This window comes from Lottia gigantea (assembly GCF_000327385.1).
Source record: "Lottia gigantea unplaced genomic scaffold LOTGIsca_24, whole genome shotgun sequence".
NCBI classification, from domain to species: domain Eukaryota; kingdom Metazoa; phylum Mollusca; class Gastropoda; family Lottiidae; genus Lottia; species Lottia gigantea.
Window position 1 is genome coordinate 2669458 of NW_008708707.1, and position 24594 is coordinate 2694051.

General features: G+C 32.3%; 4 protein-coding genes across 4 annotated transcripts; all 4 read left to right on the plus strand.

The window, feature by feature from the left end:
- Nucleotides 1-59: 59 nt before the first annotated feature.
- Nucleotides 60-12486, plus strand: LOTGIDRAFT_214878 (hypothetical protein). The gene is made up of 11 exons (XM_009055376.1): nucleotides 60-147; nucleotides 4863-5157; nucleotides 6369-6610; nucleotides 6950-7066; nucleotides 7830-8023; nucleotides 8314-8880; nucleotides 9871-10053; nucleotides 10320-10418; nucleotides 10731-10853; nucleotides 11121-11310; nucleotides 11652-12486. Exons 2-11 carry the CDS (start codon nucleotides 4880-4882, stop codon nucleotides 11675-11677), a joined length of 2019 nt encoding a protein of 672 aa, XP_009053624.1. The 5' UTR covers nucleotides 60-147; nucleotides 4863-4879; the 3' UTR covers nucleotides 11678-12486.
- A 2575-nt stretch (nucleotides 12487-15061) lies between these two features.
- Nucleotides 15062-16171, plus strand: LOTGIDRAFT_160329 (hypothetical protein; the record flags this gene model as incomplete). Its single annotated transcript, XM_009055377.1, has 1 exon — nucleotides 15062-16171. One exon carries the CDS (start codon nucleotides 15062-15064, stop codon nucleotides 16169-16171), a length of 1110 nt encoding a protein of 369 aa, XP_009053625.1.
- A 1701-nt stretch (nucleotides 16172-17872) lies between these two features.
- LOTGIDRAFT_116739 (hypothetical protein) lies at nucleotides 17873-19343 on the plus strand (the record flags this gene model as incomplete). The annotated part of the gene is made up of 3 exons (XM_009055378.1): nucleotides 17873-18067; nucleotides 18295-18685; nucleotides 19063-19343. 3 exons carry the CDS (start codon nucleotides 17873-17875, stop codon nucleotides 19341-19343), a joined length of 867 nt encoding a protein of 288 aa, XP_009053626.1.
- Nucleotides 19344-21400: 2057 nt separating this feature from the next.
- Nucleotides 21401-23489, plus strand: LOTGIDRAFT_160331 (hypothetical protein; the record flags this gene model as incomplete). Its single annotated transcript, XM_009055379.1, has 5 exons — nucleotides 21401-21533; nucleotides 21780-21872; nucleotides 22461-22576; nucleotides 22830-22928; nucleotides 23337-23489. 5 exons carry the CDS (start codon nucleotides 21401-21403, stop codon nucleotides 23487-23489), a joined length of 594 nt encoding a protein of 197 aa, XP_009053627.1.
- Between the last annotated feature and the right edge of the window lie 1105 nt (nucleotides 23490-24594).

Below are 24594 nucleotides of genomic sequence, written 5' to 3' on the forward strand. Positions count from 1 at the left end.
ATCAGGAACATAAATAGCCGGCTTCAATGTTGATCATTCTCTTTCAGTAATAATATAGTCGGCTCGCAGTCTCTAAATTATTACTGAACGCTATATATTTTCTTTCACTGAATTATTTAGAAATAAATATTATCTTAAAACGAAACGGTAATTTGACAGTTTTTGAAATTCTTGCGTATCATGCATGGTTTCATCTTTCAACCAGCCCGATGTTCGGATATATATTTTCGGATTTCTACGACAGGAATATTGGATATTTTCTCCGGCACAATGGATGTTATTCTGACAGATCTTTCAACTACGATTCGAGCTCACTCTTTTAACGATCTTAAAATGTATGCCTGCATGATGGAAACGGAGAAATATTTAGCGGATTTTCCATTGTTCCATTGTTATTGTTTTAAGTCGCAATGGCTGAGTAAGCAAGACAATTATCGTGGTTACTAAGTATATCGAATGCTTATTATTTGACCATTCAAGAAACGCGTGCTAGGTTGAACTAAAATAATACACGATTGTTATAATATAGTGTACCGTATATATATATATATATATATATATATAAACAATATTCTGTCAGCTATCAGCTGTTAAATGTCAATGACATAGGTATGGAATATAAACGTAGTATATCATAATCATTATAAAGCTAGTATAAATAAATAAGCATCTGATTAATGTCATGAATATGTAATTGAATTAAAAATGGCTGAAAAATATCAGGAAACTGTATTTCCGTATTGTATTTCAAGGAAACTTTGCAGAGAAAATCTATTTTATTTCTTAAAAATTTACACAGTAAGAATAAAAACTTGTTTTTAGTTACAAGAAATTGTAAAGAAGTGTCTTTAATATGTTTTTTGTGGACACTGAAAGCATCAATTTGCACCTTTCTTATTTACAATCAGTGGTCTGTGGTTCCTGCAATTTCAGTTAAATTCAGTGTTTGTTGATGTCACTAATTGTGAAAGGACTCTTATGATAAAGCATTATTTGCGCTTATGTGTGGTTATCAATCACTAATTTTTTTTGGAAATGCAGGAACCACAGACATCTTCTTGAAAATTTGTATGGTGCAAATTGATATATCAGGAGCACTAAAAGCATTCATTTGCACCATTCAAATTTTCACTCACTTTTGTGTGTCATAATAGGTATTTCTATAACTACAAGAGCCACAGACATTTAATAGAGAATTGGAATGATGCAAATAAAAGCCATAAATGGCTGCTTAACACATACAAAAACCTCTTTTATATTATACATTTCTTATCTTTAAGTTCTTTAAAATTTGCTTTGAGAAGTCAAATATAAAGTAAAGCTATACTATCTTTATAAAATAATTAAAAAAAGGTGGTTATATCCACGTAAAAAATTTTCTAAATCTAACTTTTATTGACAATTATTATTATATTTATTAAACAACCAAGTGAAGTAATTGTCAATAGTGCAAAGTGAAATAAGGCTTTTATGTTATTCAATGGTTGTAACAATATATAACAATTCACTATACTGATATAATGTTATGCTAAATTATAAGACATGGTAAAACTGTTATATTATTATATAAGTTATGACTGGTCCAATATAATACTATTGTGGCTAGTTTTAAGCATGAAGCAATCAATGAATTTGATCATTAAATTCAGAGTTTCAAGGTAGTAAGAAATCTTTTGTTATTTATTTTTTTAGATTAGATCAGGTTTGTGCAATGAGTAAATTTGTGTTAAAACAATAATTGAAATGGTGATAGGGGCAATATCTATAAAGTGTTTTAATTTAGGTTATAGTTATAAGTTTTTAGGGGCAATATCTATAAAGTGTTTTAATTTAGGTTATGGTTATAAGTTTTTAGGGGCAATATCTATAAAGTGTTTTAATTTAGGTTATGGTTATAAGTTTTTAGGGGCAATATCTATAAAGTGTTTTAATTTAGGTTATGGTTATAAGTTTTTAGGGGCAATATCTATAAAGTGTTTTAATTTAGGTTATGGTTATAAGTTTTTAGGGGCAATATCTATAAAGTGTTTTAATTTAGGTTATAGTTATAAGTTTTTAGGGGCAATATCTATAAAGCGTTTTAATTTAGGTTATGGTTATAAGTTTTTAGGGGCAATATCTATAAAGAGTTTTAATTTAGGTTATGGTTATAAGTTTTTAGGGGCAATATCTATAAAGTGTTTTAATTTAGGTTATAGTTTTAAGTTTTTAGGGGCAATATCTATGAAGTGTTTTAATTTAGGTTATGGTTATACGTTTTTAGGGGCAATATCTATAAAGTGTTTTAATTTAGGTTATGGTTATAAGTTTTTAGGGGCAATATCTATAAAGTGTTTTAATTTAGGTTATGGTTTTAAGTTTTTAGGGGCAATATCTATAAAGTGTTTTAATTTAGGTTATGGCTATAGGTTTTTAGGGGCAATATCTATGAAGTGTTTTAATTTAGGTTATGGTTATACGTTTTTAGGGGCAATATCTATAAAGTGTTTTAATTTAGGTTATGGTTATAAGTTTTTAGGGGCAATATCTATAAAGTGTTTTAATTTAGGTTATAGTTATAAGTTTTTAGGGGCAATATCTATAAAGTGTTTTAATTTAGGTTATAGTTATAAGTTTTTAGGGGCAATATCTATAAAGTGTTTTCATTTAGGTTATAGTTATAAGTTTTTAGGGGCAATATCTATAAAGTGTTTTAATTTAGGTTATGGTTATAAGTTTTTAGGGGCAATATCTATAAAGTGTTTTAATTTAGGTTATAGTTATAAGTTTTTAGGGGCAATATCTATAAAGTGTTTTAATTTAGGTTATGGTTATAAGTTTTTAGGGGCAATATCTATAAAGTGTTTTAATTTAGGTTATGGTTTTAAGTTTTTAGGGGCAATATCTATAAAGTGTTTTAATTTAGGTTATGGTTATAAGTTTTTAGGGGCAATATCTATAAAGTGTTTTAATTTAGGTTATGGTTATAAGTTTTTAGGGGCAATATCTATAAAGTGTTTTAATTTAGGTTATGGTTTTAAGTTTTTAGGGGCAATATCTATAAAGTGTTTTAATTTATGATAGTTTTTAATGCATTGACAGTAACTCATTCCAAAAGCTTTAACCAATTAGATCTGAACATAAATTTAAGTGCAAACATACAATCTACTAAAAATTCAAGAGAGTATGTACACAATATTTAAATTTCTGAAATTTTCTTTTGTAAATGTGGGTAAGGAAATCAAGAAATATTCTAGTTATCTAAAAATGCTATGAATAGGTTACAAGTTATATATTTATTGTCTGAGCAAATTCTTTGGAATATCATCCTCAAAATAGTGCTGTTAGTCTTAGAATGTATTTGCGTTGCTAGAAATAAAAGCACAGCACACATTATGTCTTGCTCATACAGAGGACAATTTTCAGGCCAACTTTGGTACTATTTTTGGTTGAAATTTCTAGGAGAGAAATGTGTTTCTTTTCCATGTAAACTTACAAAAAACTATATTTTTATCAACGGAAAAAAGTATTCGGTGTTATAACTCTGACAGTAGCATAGCAAGAATTAGATGTTATTTAGGGTTTTGGAAACAGAAGAGGATGCAGTATAAGACAATAGGGTTGAAAGCAGTTAAGAGCTGGGGCCTATCTTCAAAGGATTATAATACTTATAATTCTAATACAAAAATTAAAAGTCAGTTGAATTTAAAGAGTTAGGCAAGTTGAGAAAATTTAAAATTAGATATATTACATATTGAAAATCAATAAATAAAAAAAAAACAAATTTTCAAGTGATAGATAAGTAACAAGTGACAATAAATTTTGACATAAGTTGGTTGTATACAGAATTTATGAAAGGTTTATGGCTATATATATTATTATGTTTCAATTTAAATTTATTTTTATATAATAAACTAACTGACTTTATTGCTACAACCAAAAAAAACTACAACACTCTAGACTATAAGTTGAATATAAATTCAAAAATTCTACACTACATCATAGACAGGCCTGCAGCTTTAATTGAAGCAAGTATAACTTTTATTTTGATCTGAAAGTTGGTTATTACCATCATCTGAAAATTGATTATATTACTATAAAATACATCTGAAATTTGGTTATTACTATAAATTTCATCTGAAAGTTGGTTATTACTATAAATTTCATCTGAAAGTTGGATATTAATATAGATTTCATCTGAAAGTTGGTTATTACTATAAATTTCATCTTAAAATGGGAAATATTACTATAAATTTCATCTGAAAATGCGATATTAATATAAATTTCATCTGAAAGTTGGTTATTTACTATAAATTTCATCTGAAAGTTGGTTATTACTATAAATTGCATCTGAAAGTTGGTAATTACTATAAATTGCATCTGAAAGTTGGTTATTACTATAAATTGCATCTGAAAGTTGGTTATTACTATAAAATACATCTGAAAGTTGGTTATTACTATAAATTTCATCTGAAAGTTGGTTATTAATATAAATTTCATCTGAAAGTTGGATATTAATATAAATTTCATCTGAAAGTTGGTTTTTACTAAAAATTTCATCTGAAAGTTGGTTATTACTATAAAATACATCTGAAAGTTGGTTATTACTATAAATTTCCTCTGAAAGTTGGTTATTACTATAAATTTCATCTGAAAGTTGGTTATTACTATAAAATACATCTGAAAGTTGGTTATTACTATAAATTTCATCTGAAAGTTGGTTATTACTATAAAATACATCTGAAAGTTGGTTATTACTATAAAATACATCTGAAAGTTGGTTATTACTATAAATTTCATCTGAAAGTTGGTTATTACGATAAATTTCATCTGAAAGTTGGTTATTACTATAAATTTCATTTAATAATTTGTTGTTTTTCCAGAGCTATAATTCATCGCAATGCCTGAAGTGGCATTAAGAGATACAGATGTTAAACACAAAAATGGTTCTGCCATAAAAATTCAAGGGGATGTGTCACCCTCTGAATCATCCAGAAGTTCATCACCTAAGAGTATATCACCATGCAGTGACCGAGGTTCTACCAGATACAGATGTAAACCAAAATATAGTCGATTAATTGACAGAATCAATCAAAGGAAACTATCAGGAGATTCCTGGTTTTCTTTGGAATTTTTTCCTCCCAGAACAAATAATGGAGCTCTTAATTTAATACAAAGGTAAGCAATTTTATTTTTGGTCACATTCCCAAGAGTTAACAGTTGAAAGCACTTATTTTTAGCTATCAGGTATCAGGAGGACTTTCAAAATGGAACGAAAAGATTTGGCCAAATAGGACAATGATAAAATATAGAATTAATAGTAACAAGATGTATGTCAGTGCAGCTTGAGAATTTACAAATAGCCTGCAATATGATATAATATATGACAAATATATATTGGTTGTATATTATATTATGTTACAAAAACTGTGAATACATGTGTATCAAAATAGTACATATTGATGAATTAGCACAAAATGTCACTTTGACATAAGACAAAATGATTTTCTCAGATTATTGTTTCATTCAATAATATTTTTTTGACCGAAATTGACAAAATCAAGACCAATGAATTCTTGGCTTTCAAAACCATACAGAACAAATTTATTGCCCTCAAAATTTTAACTTATAAACCCCAGAATATTTATGTATCCAATATTAGGAATAACTAAAATTGATCTAGTTTCCCAACTTTGTCATACCTATTGCACCTTTTTTCTCAATAGAATTCAATACCGGTATATGCTATATTTCATGTACTTAGTATTTCTAGACTGTGGTGATATAAAAAATAAACTAGAATTTTCTTGATCTAGTTTTTGTCATTGTAGCCTACTTAATTCAATGGGAAATTTGATTTTGTGAAGGCAATCTGTATCACTCTAAAGTCATTGACACGGTTTCCAGATAAGGGTTAAAATATGAATGAAATTCTTGATTTATCTTGTATATTTTGTAATCAAGAGTTAATATAAATATATACTTAGTTAGATTTAATGTGACCTATATCCTGCCTGAAATGTTCATGATTAAGGTCATTCATCTGTTAGTTTATAGAGACAGGCCAAACCAAGTTTCATTTTTGTTTCAATCATATTGGTCCTGAGCAAGGCCTCATATTCTTTGGGGGCGGTCTGCACCCCCTATAGTTATAAATAGAATTCTTGTGCATGACATAATGCTTGTTACGCATCTTCATTAGATTCATGAGCCAGTGGATGTTTGGCAAGGTTCTAAAAAAACTGAACTTTCCAATTCTTTGCTACTTTATCTGTGAAACAGAGCAATACATGCTTCTAGCTTAAGATTAATTACATTTTCATGCATACACTTCCAAATCTGAAATCAAAATTAGACCACACAATAATTTTCCTTGACATAATTTCCAGGTTTGAAAGAATGGCACGAGGTAAACCACTATTCTGTGATATTACTTGGCATCCTGCAGGTGATCCTGGTAATGTAGATACACCTACTAGCTCCACCTGTATCTCTGGTACCATGGTCAACTACTGTGGTATTGAGACTATGTTACACATGACCTGTTGTGGCCAGAGCGTTGAAACTATAAAAGATCATTTACAGAAGGCTAAAGATTTAGGAATCCGAAATATTCTGGCTTTACGAGGAGGTAAAGATTTAAAATTTACTTGTTAACTCCCTTTATATATATATATATAGTCTTCAAAAACATCTGAATTTTCCCAAAATTGATTTCACAGACTATGTTTATTTGATTTGTCAAAAAATTGGGGCACCTTTTCTTTTACGGTTTAGGGGAAATGATCTTCTCATTTGAAATAACTATACGATACCAACAATATTGGGGTACCAATAATGCTGGGGTTGAGAAAGCCAAATACTTTGTTTTTTGTCTTGGACTAAGAATTAATAAGTTGAAGAATGATTTACATGTAGGTGTTATATTGCCCCATGTTATGGTGTATAAATTTAATATCAAATGTTCCAGATCCTTTAGTTGATGATGGAGATTGGAAGTATGTAGAAGGTGGTTTAAATTATGCTACTGATCTAGTCAAATTGATCAAAGAAGAACATGGAGATTATTTTGTTATCTGTGTCGCTGGTAGGTTGATGACACCATTTCAATGACTTCATTTCATTATACTGAAAATTTTCTTTTTTGTGATAAAAAACTGGATGGTACTGTTAAGTTTTTGTCCAGATTAGGTTATCTACACAAATTATTGAATATTTGAAACAGATGGTTATATTCCATAACAAACACTACAAATAGGAACATACACAAAAAAATAGTGATTTGAATGATAGAAGTTCAAGGGAAGTAACTGATGAAAATTTATTTATTTTATTCCAAAAATTACATTAAAATAAGTATTGTTAAATTCAGGAACAAAGATTTTCATAGTAATACAAAATAAAACTGTTCAGTTAGGTGATATTATTCAAATCATGCTCAAAACAATTTTAATTTTAATAAATTTACACTGCCAAAATAAATGGTGCATCAGTCTCCTTGGAGGCTCATGATGGAAGTATACATACACTGGAGGGGTGCTTTCAACACACTGGAGATTCTGATGGGTCTACTGGTGAAGCATTGGCAGAATTTGATAATAATTTGCTATTAGTTTTGGCATGATATTTTTTTACAAGCAGTGATATTTTTTTGATCATGATATACACTTGAACCAATATCACCTAGACAATTCCATTGGAATAATGATAATACAATATTCTCAACAACATTGGATCAGAGAAAAGTGAATAATATGTTTGTTGGTGAAGATTATTTGCTAATCCAGTGATTTTGGGTATCCAGTTGTCAGAGAGATCAAATCATAAAGTTTTATTGATCTTATTTTCAGGCTACCCTACTGGACATCCAGAATGTACATCCTATGAAGATGATTTGAAATACTTAAAAGAAAAAGTTGATGCTGGAGCTGATTTCATCATCACTCAGTTATTCTTTGAAGCTGAGACGTACTTAAAATTTCTCCAAGACTGTCGTGATATTGGAATAACTTGTCCTATAGTTCCTGGCATTTTACCAATTCAGGTACCACAATTTTCAGGTTTTTGGTTGTCTGATCACACATCTTCATAATACTGCTCTCAACTTCAACATGCAAACATGAAGTTTGGTTGCTTTTGAAATGAGTGCAATTTATCTAAGCAAGTAATGTTAACTTAACACATCACATGAGAAATCATTTTTCCAGAACACCTGATTCAACTCTTTGACTGAGTATGTCAACTTATTGTCATCCCATTTTAAAAGTCTAATTATGTTTTTTTTTGACAAATAAAGCATAATATCTACTACATTCTTAAATTCATTTGTTTCAGGCTTACCAATCACTCCGGCACATTGTCAAATTATCAAAACTAGAGGTTCCTCAAGAAATTATTGACGCTATAAACCCTATCAAAGAAAATGACGCCGCTATAAGAAATTTCGGTATAGATTTATGTGTGGACCTTTGTAAGCATGTGTTGGCTTCGGGAGATGTTGGAGGACTCCATTTCTATACACTAAATCGCGAAGTTGCAACCATTGAAATTCTCAAAAGACTAGGAATGTGGACGGAGGAGGTTCGTCGACCGTTGCCATGGAAACTCACAGCAAATCATGCTAGGTGCAAGGAAGAAATTCGTCCAATTTTCTGGGCCGGTCGTCCTAACAGTTATGTATATAGAACTTCTAACTGGGACGAATTTCCCAATGGACGATGGGGCAATTCATCTGCTGCCTCCTTCGGTGATTTAAAAAGATATCATTTATTCTATTTAAAAAGTAACTCGGCTAAAGAAAGTTTGTTAGAAATGTGGGGCAGTGAATTAAGGCGAGAAGAAGATGTATGGGATGTCTTCTACAGATATATTACTGGCAAGAAAAATGAAGCTGGTTTGCAGGTAAGTTGAGTTGTGTGAAAAATTTCAAGAAAATAGGGGAGGGGAGAGAACTCTAATTGACATATGTACATTATACCACAATAATAACACTATAACTTATAGTCAAGTATACATATTAACACAATAGATAAACCAATTACTAATGATCCAAACCTCAAAACAGAACCCAAGACAACAATTTGATGAAACATTGGTAGCTAGTGAGAATTAAGCCCCAGCAAAACCTTTTTCAGTTCAGCAGAGATTGATTCATTTCCAGGTCTTTGTATATAATCAAAAAGATATAAATTTTGATTCGTTTTTGGCACCTAAACATTATCAAAAATGAGTTCACTGGGCCTTTAATTCTTCAAATTTTTTGAGTACAAAAATCTTAGCCCCAGCATCAATTCATTCCTGGCGACGGGGCTGTGGTAGCAGCTTATGAACTTTTAATATGAGGAAGTATATCAATCATAAGTAAGTATTTCATAATGAAATGTTTTATCAGGCGTCACACCCTTCAACATACACTACAAATAGGAACATACAAAACAAAATAGTGATTTGAATGATAAAAGTTCAAGGGAAGTAACTGATGAAAATTTATTTATTTTATTCCAACAATTACATTAAAATAAGTATTGTTAAATTCAGGAACAAAGATTTTCATAGTAATACAAAATAAAACTGTTCAGTTAGGTGATATTATTCAAATCATGCTCAAAACAATCTTAATAATAAATGTACACTGCCATAATAAATGGTGCATCAGTCTCTTTGGAGGCTCTAGATGGAAGTATATACATACACTTGAGGTGTGCTTTCAACTCTATCCAGACTTTTATTCACCACATACACACTACATATTCTGATGGGTCTACTGGTGGAGCATTTGTAGAATTGATAATCCACATTTATTATTAATTTGGCATGATATTTTTGACAGTAAGTGATTGTAAGTTTGAAAATACCTACCAAGCGTTTACTCAAGCTCTCATGTTAATCTAGGTAACAGAGATTCCCTGGAATGATGATGAAATGTCTGCAGAAACAGCTATTATAGCAGATCAACTGGCTGAAATCAACAAACAAGGAGTATTAACTATCAACTCTCAACCAGCTATCAATGCTGCTCCATCTAATGATCCTAGTGTGGGATGGGGAAATCCTAATGGTTATATCTTCCAAAAGGTACAATTTTGACAGCTTTATTAAACCTCCATCAAATAATCGTAGGGCAATAAAAATATAGGTCTGGCTGAGGACCCCTATATAACTCTATAAGCAAATTAAAAAGTTTTTAGAATTTTATCAATTACTTTTATTTTATCAGCCTTAATAAAGTATTGTTAGTCTTAGAATGACTTTGCATTGAAAAAAAAATAATTTCGCATTATTTCAGCTATTAATGTTAAGGAAACTTAAAAAGTGTATCACAATATTATGTTGTTTTTTAGGCTTATTTAGAATTTTTCACTTCACCAGAGAATGTTGAAGCATTAAAAGAGATTTTGACAGATTATCCTCTGGTTAACTATCATATTTTAAATCATAGTGTAAGTTATTATAAAACCAATACGCACTGGTTTAACTGTTATACCTTATGAGATTAGAAACCTAAACCTGGTAGCAAGTAGATATCGTGCAAACTCATATCTTGAAATTCATAAAAGTAAACTATTGTCTAAGCAAAGCAAAAAGGCTTGCATATAAATATTTGTTATAAATAGAGCAGACTGCATACATAAAAAAATATACCAACATTTAGGGTATTGTTAGCTTTCAAATTTGGGAAAAATAGAACCTACACATCCCAGGGACCTGAGTCAAAAATAATTTGTCTAAACTGGTGTATTTTGTTTTTTCAGGGTGATGCAGACTACACAAATTGCGATGAATCCGAACCAATAGCTGTGACCTGGGGTGTTTTTCCTGGTAGAGAAATTATACAACCTACAGTAGTTGATCCTATAGCTTTTAAATCTTGGAAGGTATGCTAAATTCTTTAGTACTTAAATCAGATGTCTGTAATTTTTGCAATTCCACTCAAGTTTTGGACATCAGCATCACACAAACCCTAACATAGCAGAAGCTTTTGGAGTAGTGACATCATAAAAGGCTTTGTTTTAGTGGACATGCATCCACCTCTTAACAAACAAGCCCTTCCAATTTTGTTTTATCTGTACCAATAAAGAAATGGCATACCATATAAAATATATTGAAGTGATATATTTTGAAATTGTGTATACATTTTTTAGGATGAAGCTTTTGCTTTATGGATGGAAACCTGGGGAAAGCTTTACCCAGCTGATTCTCCATCAAGGGAAATAATTCACTCAATCCAGAAGCGATACTATTTAGTTAATCTGGTAGATAATGAGTTTCCTAAACCATCCTGTTTATGGGAAATCGTGAACAAAATGTTGTCTAGAGCTAATGTTAACCTCAGTAAGTGTGATGACTTCTTTTCAAAACATTTCTACATAATTTAGTTCTAATAATTCTAGTTTGGTTGGGTTCAACTAAGGTCCATAAATTGAAAGCGATTGTTTCTGAAGACAACCATGGGCTGAATCTTAGACAGGACAATGTAACTTTGGTGTTATGGATTTTAATTCTGATAAATGTAAAGCACTGTGCATGATATGATAAAATGAGCAGCTTGCTGTAAGAATAAAAGCAAATGAGAGGCAAATAATACTGGACTTGCTTTGCTTATCAATTGATGCAATACAATAATTTGGAAAAGGAGAACATTGAGTCTTATTTTGCAACTATTTACTTTTCAGGTGATTATGATAGTGTTGATGAATAGATCAAAAACAAAAAGTTAAAAATGTAAATACTGCAGAGTAGTTATGAACATTTTTGACTTTATTAAGAATTGGAATCACTCTATGCTGTAGATGAAAAATGACACCTGTTCATGAACAGATCTGAAATGTGCTTCAGCACTGTTGTAAATACAAACACATTAATATTAACTTCTGTTATCAAAACAGACAAATAGTGTGTTGTAATCTGAGTATCCAGACCAATATAATGATACTATTAAACACATTTTGTGTAACTTTTGTTGTGAAACAGATAGAAAGTCACCTGTTCCATATGAAACATAGTATATATAATGTATAACTTCTGTTGTAAATTCTGTTATAAATAATAATATGTTATCTGATATTAATATATACAGGTATTTTCTTCTGTTATTTAACAGTGCTGATAATTATGTCCTGAAGCATTATGTTGTATACAATTGTGTAGCTTCTGTTATTAAAACAGATATATGTTTAATAAATACTATATTGATATTTCTGTTACATAACAGATATGAAAGTATTATACTATATCTTTAAAACCAGGATATGATATTATGGACTAAACAGATTTGTGTTTAATAAATATTCCATTGATATTTCTGTTACATAACAGATATGAAAGTATTATACTATATCTTTATAAATATGATAATGATATTGCCTATAGATTTTGTTGTTTTTAACAGATTATTAAGTTGTTATGTTCTTGTTTATGTTTAAGATCAAATGAAGTATTTTGTATAAATAATAATTGTTTTATTATTGGTATACTTAGCATAAAGTAAAGGAATTGCTTCATCTTTTTCTTTGTTTTCATTATGAACTGGGCCTACTTAGTGACCTCAGAACTTAATTGAATTGGTCACTAGACATTTGATGATATAAGATTCAAAATAAACTTATGTGAATGGAGCCTTTGGAAATAAACACATTTCCAGTGAAAATTTTCATACCCAAAATTAGCTTTGTTTCATGAATTTAAGGACAGTCGAAGCCCTCAGTAGCCCTGATATTTGTGACTGCAAAAAGTGATCAATTGATGACAAATTCACTCACACCGATACCGTGCTTATTTGGAACATGTTTACAGACAGTCTATTTTGTTTGAGGGAGAAAAAACTGGACATACATTTCCACTTACTTAAAAAAAAGTGGACTGTGCTTGTTACACAAACTTGGCTTGTTCAACCTCGGTGTTGAATGGGGCGAATCCAGGTGTCTTCTGGCGTGTGTTTGTTTACTTCTGTTATTATACCAATGCAATGTAAATGTAGTCTATAGTTTCAGAGCCATTGGGAGATAATTCTGACTCGACCTAGGCTACATAATTAGACAATATTGTGACTATTTGTTAACAAATTATACATTTCATTGGGAAATAGCTTATAGTTTGTTTACATTTGCCGCCATTAACAGTCGCGAACATCCAGCCTTGGGCTACCAAATTCACGTGGCCATTAAAACATAAACACTGTGATATACTGTATGTTTTATGTTGCAATGCGCTGGCGATGGGCAGTTTGTTCTTGTTGCTCATCATGCTGGCTTTAAATAAGTTTTCTGTAAATTGGTCCCAGCCTAGGTCGAAATATGCTTTCGTGTTGTTTCAACCGCGTTTCCACCTGTCAGTGATACAGATCGCTAAGGGCTAACATAAAAATTGTCAATAAACTGAAGCACAGAATGCTATAGATAACAGCTTAAAAAATTCTTCTACAGCTTGAGAAAAACAAATTTGAAATCTAATACCGCTCGCATGGAAAACTTTCATAGGAATTATCCGTCTTAATTAACCAAATCAGGTAAAGAAAAGTAAAACGTGAAACATAAGACTGAAAACATGAAATCGTTAAAATGTGATCATTATTAGAGTCTGTTAGAATATCTCAAGACTAATTCTGCCTTAAGCTGCTTTTGATGTTTCTGACTTTTTTGAAAGACTAGACGAATTGGGGTCTCCGTCCTTCTTATTTTCTCCTTAATGTAACAAAGATGACAGACACTTTATTTGTTATGAACCGCTTTTGTCAAATCAAAAGAATTCTTAATGCAAACACCTATCCTAAAAAAATACTTTGGGGAACAGAGTTAAAAATACCCTACATGCATGTAAAAAAACAGAGCATTTTAAAGTTATCATGCGTAAGAAACACTGCCTGTGAAAAATTTAAGTCAAATTTTCGTGAACTATATTTGCAGAACTGTGTTCTAAGCTTTTATCAACTTTGTTCATGTATTCATGTGATTCCACATTCATTTAATTGAAAAAAGCCATAATTTTATATCTCCTACATATGAATTAATTTCCGAGATAATCAATCAACGAGTTTTTCCCGAAGGCACATCAATTGCTTCCAGGAACACGTTTTATTTCTGATTATCATTAAGCATATTGCATCCCTACTGTTTTGGCATTTTGGATTGACAATTGTTTTTCCGTCTTCAAATCAAATTTTGAAGGTAATAAGTACATTAATAATTGCTTAAACAACTGAATATTTTAGCATCTCTGCTTCATCCCCTATCAAACCGGCCACAAAAACTTAAGATTCATATGGTATCGTATGCTTGTGCGATTTGTTTCAATTCATTATAGACGGGCATCGGGGTTTCCATTTAAGAAAATCAAACCAATCGTTCCCGAAATCTGATAGACAACACAACCCCAAATTTCGACGGATATATCCCTTTATATTACATACAATATAATGATAATTAAAAATCTATGAGGATGCACATTTTCTAATGGGGAATCAATATTGATAATGAAAGGCAATATTAACCGACTTCAATGGCCAGTTATAAAATCACGTGGAAACGAAGGTGATCTGCCAAGTTCTGGTCGTATAAAAATGAAGTTCATGAACAATATTGAGAGTTGCTGATTTGGAAAGAGTATAAGAATATAAATATTTTTCAGAGCTGTTATCTGATCTTACATTTCCATCTGTATGGTATTACATGACGTTTTGCAAGTGAAGGTAAAAAATACTCTCCTTATTAATGAAGAATGAGATGACAGAAGTGGATAGCTTCTAGTGATCACGAAGCACAATCAGTAACGGCTTGTTATTTTGCGGACGTGAACAGCAATATTGGTCGTCTTTTGCTAATAGTATTAAATCATTAGTTCAAAGCTCAAAACATTCTATTTTACGTGTTAATACTAGATACAACTTTGATATTCTGAAACAACTAGAACTTCCGAGGAGAAATGTGACTGATTTCATGACGAATCAGAACCTTCATTATACTTCACCGTCTGTATGTTGAACAATATTAATTCGACACAGATAAGTCGATCGTGATCATCAGTTTGGTTGACGACGAAGACTTTTTAAAAGTGAATGGATTCTTAAGAGACTTTTTCGATCAACAACATGAATGTATCAAACAATTCCAGTGGCATTGATGAACAAGAAACGACCCTAATTTCTCAAGAAGTGTTCTTTGAATTCAACACCGCCTTGGCTCAGTCGTGGATTCCGTTGGCTGTTATCGGTATCATTCTCAATGCCGTTAACATTATCGTGTTCGCAGATGCAAGGATACGGAACGCAACCAGTGTTTATCTTGCAGCTATAAGTGCCTGGCAGATCGTTTTACTAGTAAGTGGTATGATATCCAAAATTCACCAATTCATTTATGGAACGATTGGACAGAGAAGTACTAAATTTTTCTACTTTGCTGCAATATATATCAACAATTTTGTGGTAGCGGCAGTCCAGCGCATCATCTTTTACTTGGTTTTCCTTGTAGCTCTAGAAAGAATGCTTGCAATTCAGAATCCTATGAAGAAACACTATTTCCGATGGTTAAAAGCTCCTGGAAAGTGCATATTGTTGGTGTTCTGCATCACGTTTACTTTTCATATTTATTCTCCGTTGAAGTACACCGTTTCTGACACGGTTGGTGATGATGGACGAACGAAATATGTTTTGGAAAGAACTAATCACGATCTAGACGTTCTGATTAACTTTGGATTTGCAGCAAAGATAATCTTTGTCTATTGTCCACTACTCGGTATCATGTGTTGCAACATTATTTTGACAATTTCATTGAATCGGAAACGCAAGATTCGTCAACAGCTTCAAGAGGTTTTTGTTGGTCGAGAAGCCAGAGATCGCCAAACCAACGTGGCAATTTTGGTATCGACGTTTGTATTTTTCCTGTTCAACCTTCCATCGACTACTAACGCTTTCATTGGAGACGTGTTACCCAATTATAGCTACTTTTCCTCTAACCGGTATACGTTGATGTTTTTCCAAGGTGTTGGTAGTCTGTCAGCATTAGTGAGCTGTTCATCCGACTTTTTCACATACATCATCATCAGCCAAACATATCGCAACATTTTCATGAGCAAGTTTTTACCATGTTTGAAGCCCAGAATTGAAGTTCCAACCCATCGCTATGTCAGTGGAAATCAAAATTCAAGTTTCACTCAGTCGTCTTCTATGTCCTCGTTGCCGGAACGAGTTTCTTCTAATTAAGTGTAAAGCTAGGCGATTTTTAAAATGGTCTCACGTCGACTCGCAATATGAAGCATCTCGTTGGGGCACAACGTTCATACCAAGAAAGTGACCGACTAGCAACTGCAGCAACTGCTTGATGAAGATACAGTCTGTGGGAGACACATGTGCGACTGACCGTCAATGTGATCGGATTTGAACCACACCAATTCATTGATCAAAAAAGAATAGCAAATTATCGAATATTATTGTGAAAAAAAAACACGTAGGCCTACAATGATATGGCTTGCCCCAATTTATGAGCGGAACAATTGATGTGCTGTGGCCTACTAGTTACAATATTTTGACATGTTTCAGGAACAATTAATCAATATTAAGGTAAAAAATATTAACACAGTAGATGAACTCTGTCATCACCTTGTATTCTTAGATCATATAATGCTGTGGTTTTCAACCTAGGGGTAATATAATTTTTAGGGGTAATAAGGCACATAAAAAATACATTTTTTCAACAATTACGATTTAAGTCGTTCTATACACTCAGGCTATATTCTCCGAGAGAAATCTTTGAGAAAATCGCGAAATTGTAAGAATTTTTTGAGGGAAGGGAGTAATGCCTCAGATTCCATACGCCTATTTATCATAATAGTGTACCGCTGTTGAAGAACAGCCCGAACAAGTATATCCACAAGACTATTAACCAAATATTATAGAGCTATAGGCATAATTAAATTAGGTTTATATCTCTTCCAATCTGACTTTGACCATGTAATAAAAAGATTAAAATCTTGCTAATCTAAACACTTATAGAGTGGAAAATCAAGATTGAATTCTTTTGAACTATGTCCCCAGGGTTTGAGTATTGACCTTTATGAGAGAGAAGATGCATGGTAGAACAGAATTCGGACCGACCCTCCGGCTGCATCTATACACCTGACCATGTGGAGACGAAATGTAGCCGAGTTGAAACGTTGGAACTTACCCATGTCTTATTTTCCGTACAGCGGCTGATGGAGCTCAATTTTAGACAAATATTTATTAGTCGTCTAAAGAAATTAAGGAAAATCTAGATACTTACTTCATGCATCTATTTTTTGCTTAAAATAAATTTTCAACGAACGAATACAAGTTTGAGAGTTAAGTTGGAAACCTGAAATAAAGTTTCAGTAGAATATTCAATCGTAATATAAATCAAACTACCAGACATGTTTTTGTTCGGTATCGAAATCTATTTACACGTACATAGTTTGAGACCATATAATTTCGTTCATCTATTACGAAAATTCTATTAGATCCGAGGGTTGCGGATTGAGCAAATTTGATTAAGGTTTACCACGTATACCCTCAATATTCGATCTGTAACATTTCCAAAGGAGTGCGTTATTTACGTATATTTCATTACAATCTAATACAAAACTGACCATCAAACTTTATTAATTAATTAAACAAATTTATAGTTATTTCCCAACTTAAAATGACATCAAAATTAAAATATCAACCACTTACAATAAAATTTGATGATCAAGATGTGTTGATTATAACAATAAAAGGCTATTACATACCAATAAATTGATAGTCCTCGGGCCAAGGCGATCTTTGATAACAGGTAATGGGGATCACCTCAATTGTCTTGAACGTTTACACCATTTCAGAACTATTCGTCTCCTAGATTGAAAGCATCTTTGTCAATTAATGAATTCGGATAAGAAAAACCATATGTTAATGTATATTACTGTATATTGTGAAAATCAGATATACAACATGGTTTTAGTAATCTTGATTACTGTGTTCTGTTTTGATCTGACACAAAGTCATGCTCGCCTTCGGATACCTGCACAAAGATCCAGTTTATGGAGAGATCAGCTGTCGAAACTTGTGAACCCGAATGATAATGAGATAAACTGTGGAGGATTCTATGTAAGTTTTACAATGATTTTATATACTGACAGAAATATGTATAATCACAGCTACAAAGGAAAGGCAATTGACTGATACTTGATCTTGTTCTGCACTTAGCTTTAATCCCTTCAGAATTTAATCCAAAGTTATATTCTCAGGAGGTTAATTTAGCGTAACAAACTAAATTTGCTCATGGCTCATGAAAAAACTTTGCAATACAATGTAGTTGTACCATTTGTTTTCAGACCCACCATTATATTAACAAAGGGAAGTGTGGAGTTTGTGGTGATGCTTATAATGCCAAGATCCCAGATCATCAACCACCGGGAAAATATGCCCAGGGTATCATTAGTGGCTGTTATGCACCAGGAACTAAATGGATAGACATAAAAGTTGAGATCACCGCCAATCACTTGGGCTATTTCCAATTTAAACTATGTCCCAATAATGATATAGGCTGTGCTGTTGAGCAGAGCTGTCTGGATACCCATATTTTGATGATAAAAGATCTAAACGGTGTCGAGCATGGAGAGAAATACACCATCAAGGGGAATATGAAAGATGTCTACCTAAAGTTGAGACTACCAGAAGGCTTGTCGTGTTCCCAATGTGTCTTACAATGGACGTATACAACAGGTAAGTTTCTAATGTCAGTGAATATCTTCAAGATTGTTAATTAAGATCCCGAAGAGAGAGGTCTTCTTTGTATTTCGATTCTTTGTGAGTGATGCTTGAAATTCTGAACAAAATCTGACTAGATTATAACATCACTATCGCTAATACCATTCAAGTTAAAATCGTTTTGGTTGTATCATATCCGTAGAATGTCCAATTTACGTGGTGAATATACTTTTCTAGTCGTTAAGGTCCGGCGTAAACCTCTGGGCACAAATAAAATAAATGTAATGGTAATAATTGATTGGTAAATGACAACTTAACCTCCGCTCTAACTGCTTTAGTAATAAACCAAAATACACCTTCCCTTGAGTAATACCTTTTTTATTTGTTTTCAGGAAACAATTGGGGATGCTTAAATAAGTGGTGTGGCTTAGGCTATGGTGCGCAAGAAACCTTTATAAATTGTGCAGACATTGCAGTTAGTAACGATTGTCCTACATATCATACAGCCAAGCCTATTAGTACAGAACTAACTGATGAGGACGATAAGACATACTCTCGAAACTGCGTTCCAGTTGGAATTTGGGCTGTGACATACTACGATGTCATCAAGCGATGGTGTCAAGTGAACTGCGTTGGTACTGCATGCCCTCCCGATTACTGCAACTGTTCGTAAGGATAACTGTCATTAACTTTTGGAAAGCAATCTGACGTTACACATGATGGTCATGTTTTTTGTGCTGTTCATACATTCTGTTAATTTTTAAGTTTTTTCACACAGAAGGCGTTCTAATATATTTTTAATTTTCGTGGTATTTGATCAACTTGTTCCACCTTCTTCAACGTCAGATGTCTGTGGAACATAAATTATCTAGACCGATGTCTCTTTCATCAAAATATAGTAAGGGAGAAGCAGAGGGATACAAAGACATGAGCTGAACACCGTATTTTCATTGTTTCTTTCTACTAAGTGGTATTTTGACAAACCTTCAACCTTCTTTACCATATTATTCGTATACTTTTATATTTTCATTCATGGCTGAATTACTGAAACTTTTTCATCTAACCAGCTGAACAAGGTAAAGAACGCAACATACACTGTATCAAAAGATCAGCACAAAATAGTTTCTCCAAAACACAAACGATATGAATTAGCTGACTTTTAAAACGTAAGCTAATCTCTATCTGAAATCCAACTTAAAAATTAATTCTTGCATCATTTGAGCAACGAATTAAGCAAAAAAGAACTCAATCAACAATTTATTTAAATGTTGAAACGTTTTCATTCTTTCCCAACCAAATTCATCGAAAGGATATATTCAATATAATCATGTAGTATGTTATTTATAATTATTTCTTTTGTTTATTAAATCTTGAAAAGAAAATTTGTTTTGATTTATTTGTAATATATGAATGAAAGAAGTTTAAAACTTAAAAAGAAGTGAAATCAATGGAGAATTAAACGTTTCATTATATTACTAATGTTAAAAACATAATTTAAAAACATCATATGACGTTTTATATGCTTTATATTTCATTTCAAAATGTATCATCGAAACTGTGTTCCTGTTGGAATTTTGGTCTTGACGTACAACGATGTCATCTTGCGATGGTGTCAAATGAACTGCGTTGGTCCTCCATGTGCTGAATTACAGAACATACATCTACATTCATACGTCCACTATTACCTATATCATATGACCCTTTTTAATCCTATGATATTTGTGTTGCTATATTACCTATACAAGTAGTACATGTCCACTAAACCGCTGTGTCATTATTACCTGAAAAAATATTGGACACCGTCTATCTCCTTCATATACTTTCAGGTGTCCATATTCACAGCAGACCATTATCATATCCCATCGTACAAGTATATTTTTTACTAACTAAGCGAAAAATCCTGGTAGTATCAACTCAGATATAAATGAAATGGAGTTTTATATTATGCTACTAGGTGAATGAATATTCCGTCATGACAGCAGGACTGGTCCCTTTTTAGCGATGTACAAAGTAATCAGCCTGTAACACATTAAATAGCGCTATCCCATCCGAGTATGCCATTTGGCAGGTACTACCTATGTCGGATTGCATACGGAAGCTCTAACATGAAAAGATGGAGGAGGAGGAACTTATAATTAGAGATTACTAATTTTTAATGGCTTTTTAATGGCTTTCTTTTGGCCAAAAAAAAAATCCTTTCCATCATGGGAGTTACATACTGATTTACAACTAGTCGACTACTGGACTATGATTTTCATCGTACAATGGCACTTACACACCTGGCTCCCCTTCAGGAATGATTAACTAATTGAAACAGGTGTATTCGTAACAGAACTGCATATAAACAACAGAAAACAAAACAAAATCTTTTAGCTAATTGGTACTTCTGTGGACTAGCCTTTTTACACGAGAAGAACAAATCATTTCCCTTAATGTTCGATACAAATTTAAGATTCATAGAAATTTCCAGAACAATGATTCATCAAAAAAAAAACCTTTATCATGATGGAACTTTATAATATCCAGACTGTTTATATATCGTAGTGAAGAGTAAGCAAATACAATACAAGATTCTAATAATTGCCCATGACAGGTATTGTTAGATGATGATTCAGCAGTTTTGGAGATTTAATATATATTACGGTGTTTTGGAAACGTTCATTAAATCGAATACCTAAAACCAAGAAGGTTTATACTCTTGTGATATCCATCTCACCATATTACGCCGCCATGCCTACCTACCGTTTACATTATTTTGATGTTCGTGGAAGAGGGGAAGGCATCCGACTTCTGTTTGCAGCTTCAGGACAAAAATATGAAGATAAAAGATATACTCGCGACGAATGGAATCTGTTCAAACCACGTAAGTAATTTTATTTTGAAATACTAAATTCATGTACGTAGGTACTGCTTGTTTGTAGGTGAACAATGTGAAGTCCAATAAATTTTTAAAATTAATTGAAATAGCACTGCTCAATGGACACCTACGACTGAAATGGGTGGGTCCAGAGTCAGATTTCCTGTTTTTGTTCGTTGTCAAAAATCTTATAGAGACATGGCATCGATGTCACGAGGACGTTATTCTGACAAGTAAAATATTTGTTTCCAGGGACGCCTTTTAGTCAGATGCCAGTTTTAGAAATTGATGGTAAACTGTATGGACAATCTGGTGCCATTGGACAATATTTAGCTAGATCATTTAGTAAGTTATATCATATCACTTAGAGTATAGCTGTACGATTAATCGAACACCTATATAGTTAGTATAGTCAGTTTTTTCTATATGACATTCGGTCACATGTGTATTTGGTTGTCTAACACACAGTGTGGTAACCACGTAAATTAGTCAATATTGGTTTAGACAAGTTGAAGGTTATCGGACTGGCTATTTCTGAAGTGTTGAATGGTTAATATGACTTTTATCATATTCAGTCCGATTGACTTTTCATTTGAAACATGAAGACTTGGGGTGATAAAGAAGAACTACTTAGCTGCGTTACAATGTAATACTAGCTTCAGAAGCTTTAAGCTAATTATATTAGTTGGGACAAAGGCTAATGGAATCCCATATCAGAAGTATGAACAATAATACCATACCAACGTTTGTGGTAGAGGTGCCTCACTGTTGGTTCTTTGCTTTGCCAAAAGATTGCGATGACATCGTAAAAAGGTAGAAATGTCAAAGATACCAAGGTCTAGTTGGAATCTTGTTGGTTGTTTGTTAGATGAAGGCAGATGCTGATATCGCAGAATTCGTGCGGAATCTTGAAGCACAATCTTGTAATTATAGGTCTCTATGGTAAGAACAACATAGATGCTCTTAATATTGATGTTGTTGTGGACTGTGCAAAAGATTTCGTCCATGAATATGTTATAGCTGTAGATGAGAAAGACGAGGAGAGGAAGGTAGGGCATCTTTTAAATTTCAACTGAAGAGTTTGGTTATTCAGTGAAATGGTGCGGAAGGGGTTCTACTTTTTTAGGCAAAATTTCCGACCATCGAGGGTTGTTTTTTATCGGGCAGTCTGTAGAAGATGGTGTATAATTTGTCTCATCCGACGATGCTTTTTCCATGTCAGTCCCTCCGATCAGCATTATTGTTTTTTACTTTTATTAAACAACTATAAATAGTTTTGTTTGTCTTTTTTCCCTTTTCCAGAAATGCTTAATGGAAAGGTTGACATCGGAAGTTATTCCCCAATATATTACTCAAAGTGAGAACCTCGTGGGTCCTAGTGGTTATTTTGTAGGCGATTCGGTAAGTCAGTTGTGATTATATTCGAGATTCCCTCGTGGCAATTGCCAATTTTTACACGCCTCAAGGTTGAACTATCATTGACGATTTATCTATCTCGTGGGTTTTGCTTTTTTCGTTTTTTGACTGATTTACAAAGGAGACAGAAAGCAGCATTAAAGTGCGAGTAAACAAAAATGGACGTTTTAGCACGAAGTATGAAAACTTCCAAGTTTCCTTTATTGGATGAATGACGTGGATATGGCTGCACTGTATATGAAGGGACATAAATTTTCAAATAGATAATAGTCAAGATATAAGTCAATAGTCACACTTATTCACCGATGTCCATAAATAATGTAATTCGATGTAGTCTGAAGTCATCACCTTCAAGTCGACTAGTGATCGAGAATTTAACACTTATCATTTCAGATGACTTATGCAGATATATATTTATACGATATTGTAGACAATATTATTAGACTAAAAGAAGATGCAATCAGCAACTCTCCAAAACTTTTAAACAATAGAAAATTACTAGAAAGCAGTCCAAGATTATCAACTTATTTGAAAAGTAGAAAATAGACAGTGATCTATATCACCATGTTTCTCAGGATATCGGGTAGAAAAAGCTAATGTTATTGTATATGTAGAGAAAGATATAATGTTTGTATGTGTAAAGAAAACGAATGTTTTTGTGTGTGTAGAAAAGACTAGTGTGTTTGTAACTAATGTAAGTGTTAATTCAAAATATTATACGAATGTCGAAGTTATTTAAAGTTATATGGCGTTGGAAGTATGTGTTCATATGAGTAATATAGTTGAATTAACAACTTTGGACATATTTTGTAATGTGGAAAGTATTATTATCAATAGATTGTTTTCAAATTTTTTGTTGCTGTATTTTTTTCGTCTGATAATATAAAACATTCCGAGAAATATTGATTTGATCGACATCCAGGGTTAGAATCTGCTACCAAATGATCGCAGTTCCAGTAGACAGTCGAATTGTCTATGTCGATTACAAGGGATCAGATGGGGTGCTTTGACTAATCGACCCAATCTATACGAATATTATCTTTCAACACGTCACATATTATCACACTGTTCAATGACGAATTGTGTATTCCCTTTCACAAATAACCTTTATATATATTCACAAAGGATATTAAAAGGCACACATGGATACAGTATCCATTAACATATATTACATTGTGCAGAGTATAATGATATCTCTATATACTTATTCAAGGGAAAGCTTCGAATAATGCGGTTGTTTAATTCGTTCCCTATACACTATCACAACAGATAGCAGTAAAGCATTGTTACTCGAACTTTCTCCTTCATGAATTGTTTATTTTCAATAGTAATTCTTCGATTTTGGTTGGAAAATATTAGAATATGATTGGCGTACGTATTCCGAAGATCCAATGAAAATAGAGTATGCACATACTGTTATTTATTCCATGAAGTGAGTGGCTCGGCTTAGTTATCGGGATTATGTTCATTTGTTTGAGAAAAACAAACCCTGTGTATATATACATATTTTAATCTAAAAATGATACTCTTAAGAGCAAATTTTAAAATATCATCAGCGTAGAGGTAAGTTGATTTTTTCGTCACATTTTGCCATGATTTAAAAATTGTTCTTTTTTCTTTTAATATGTGTTGTTCCAATTATAATTATTCC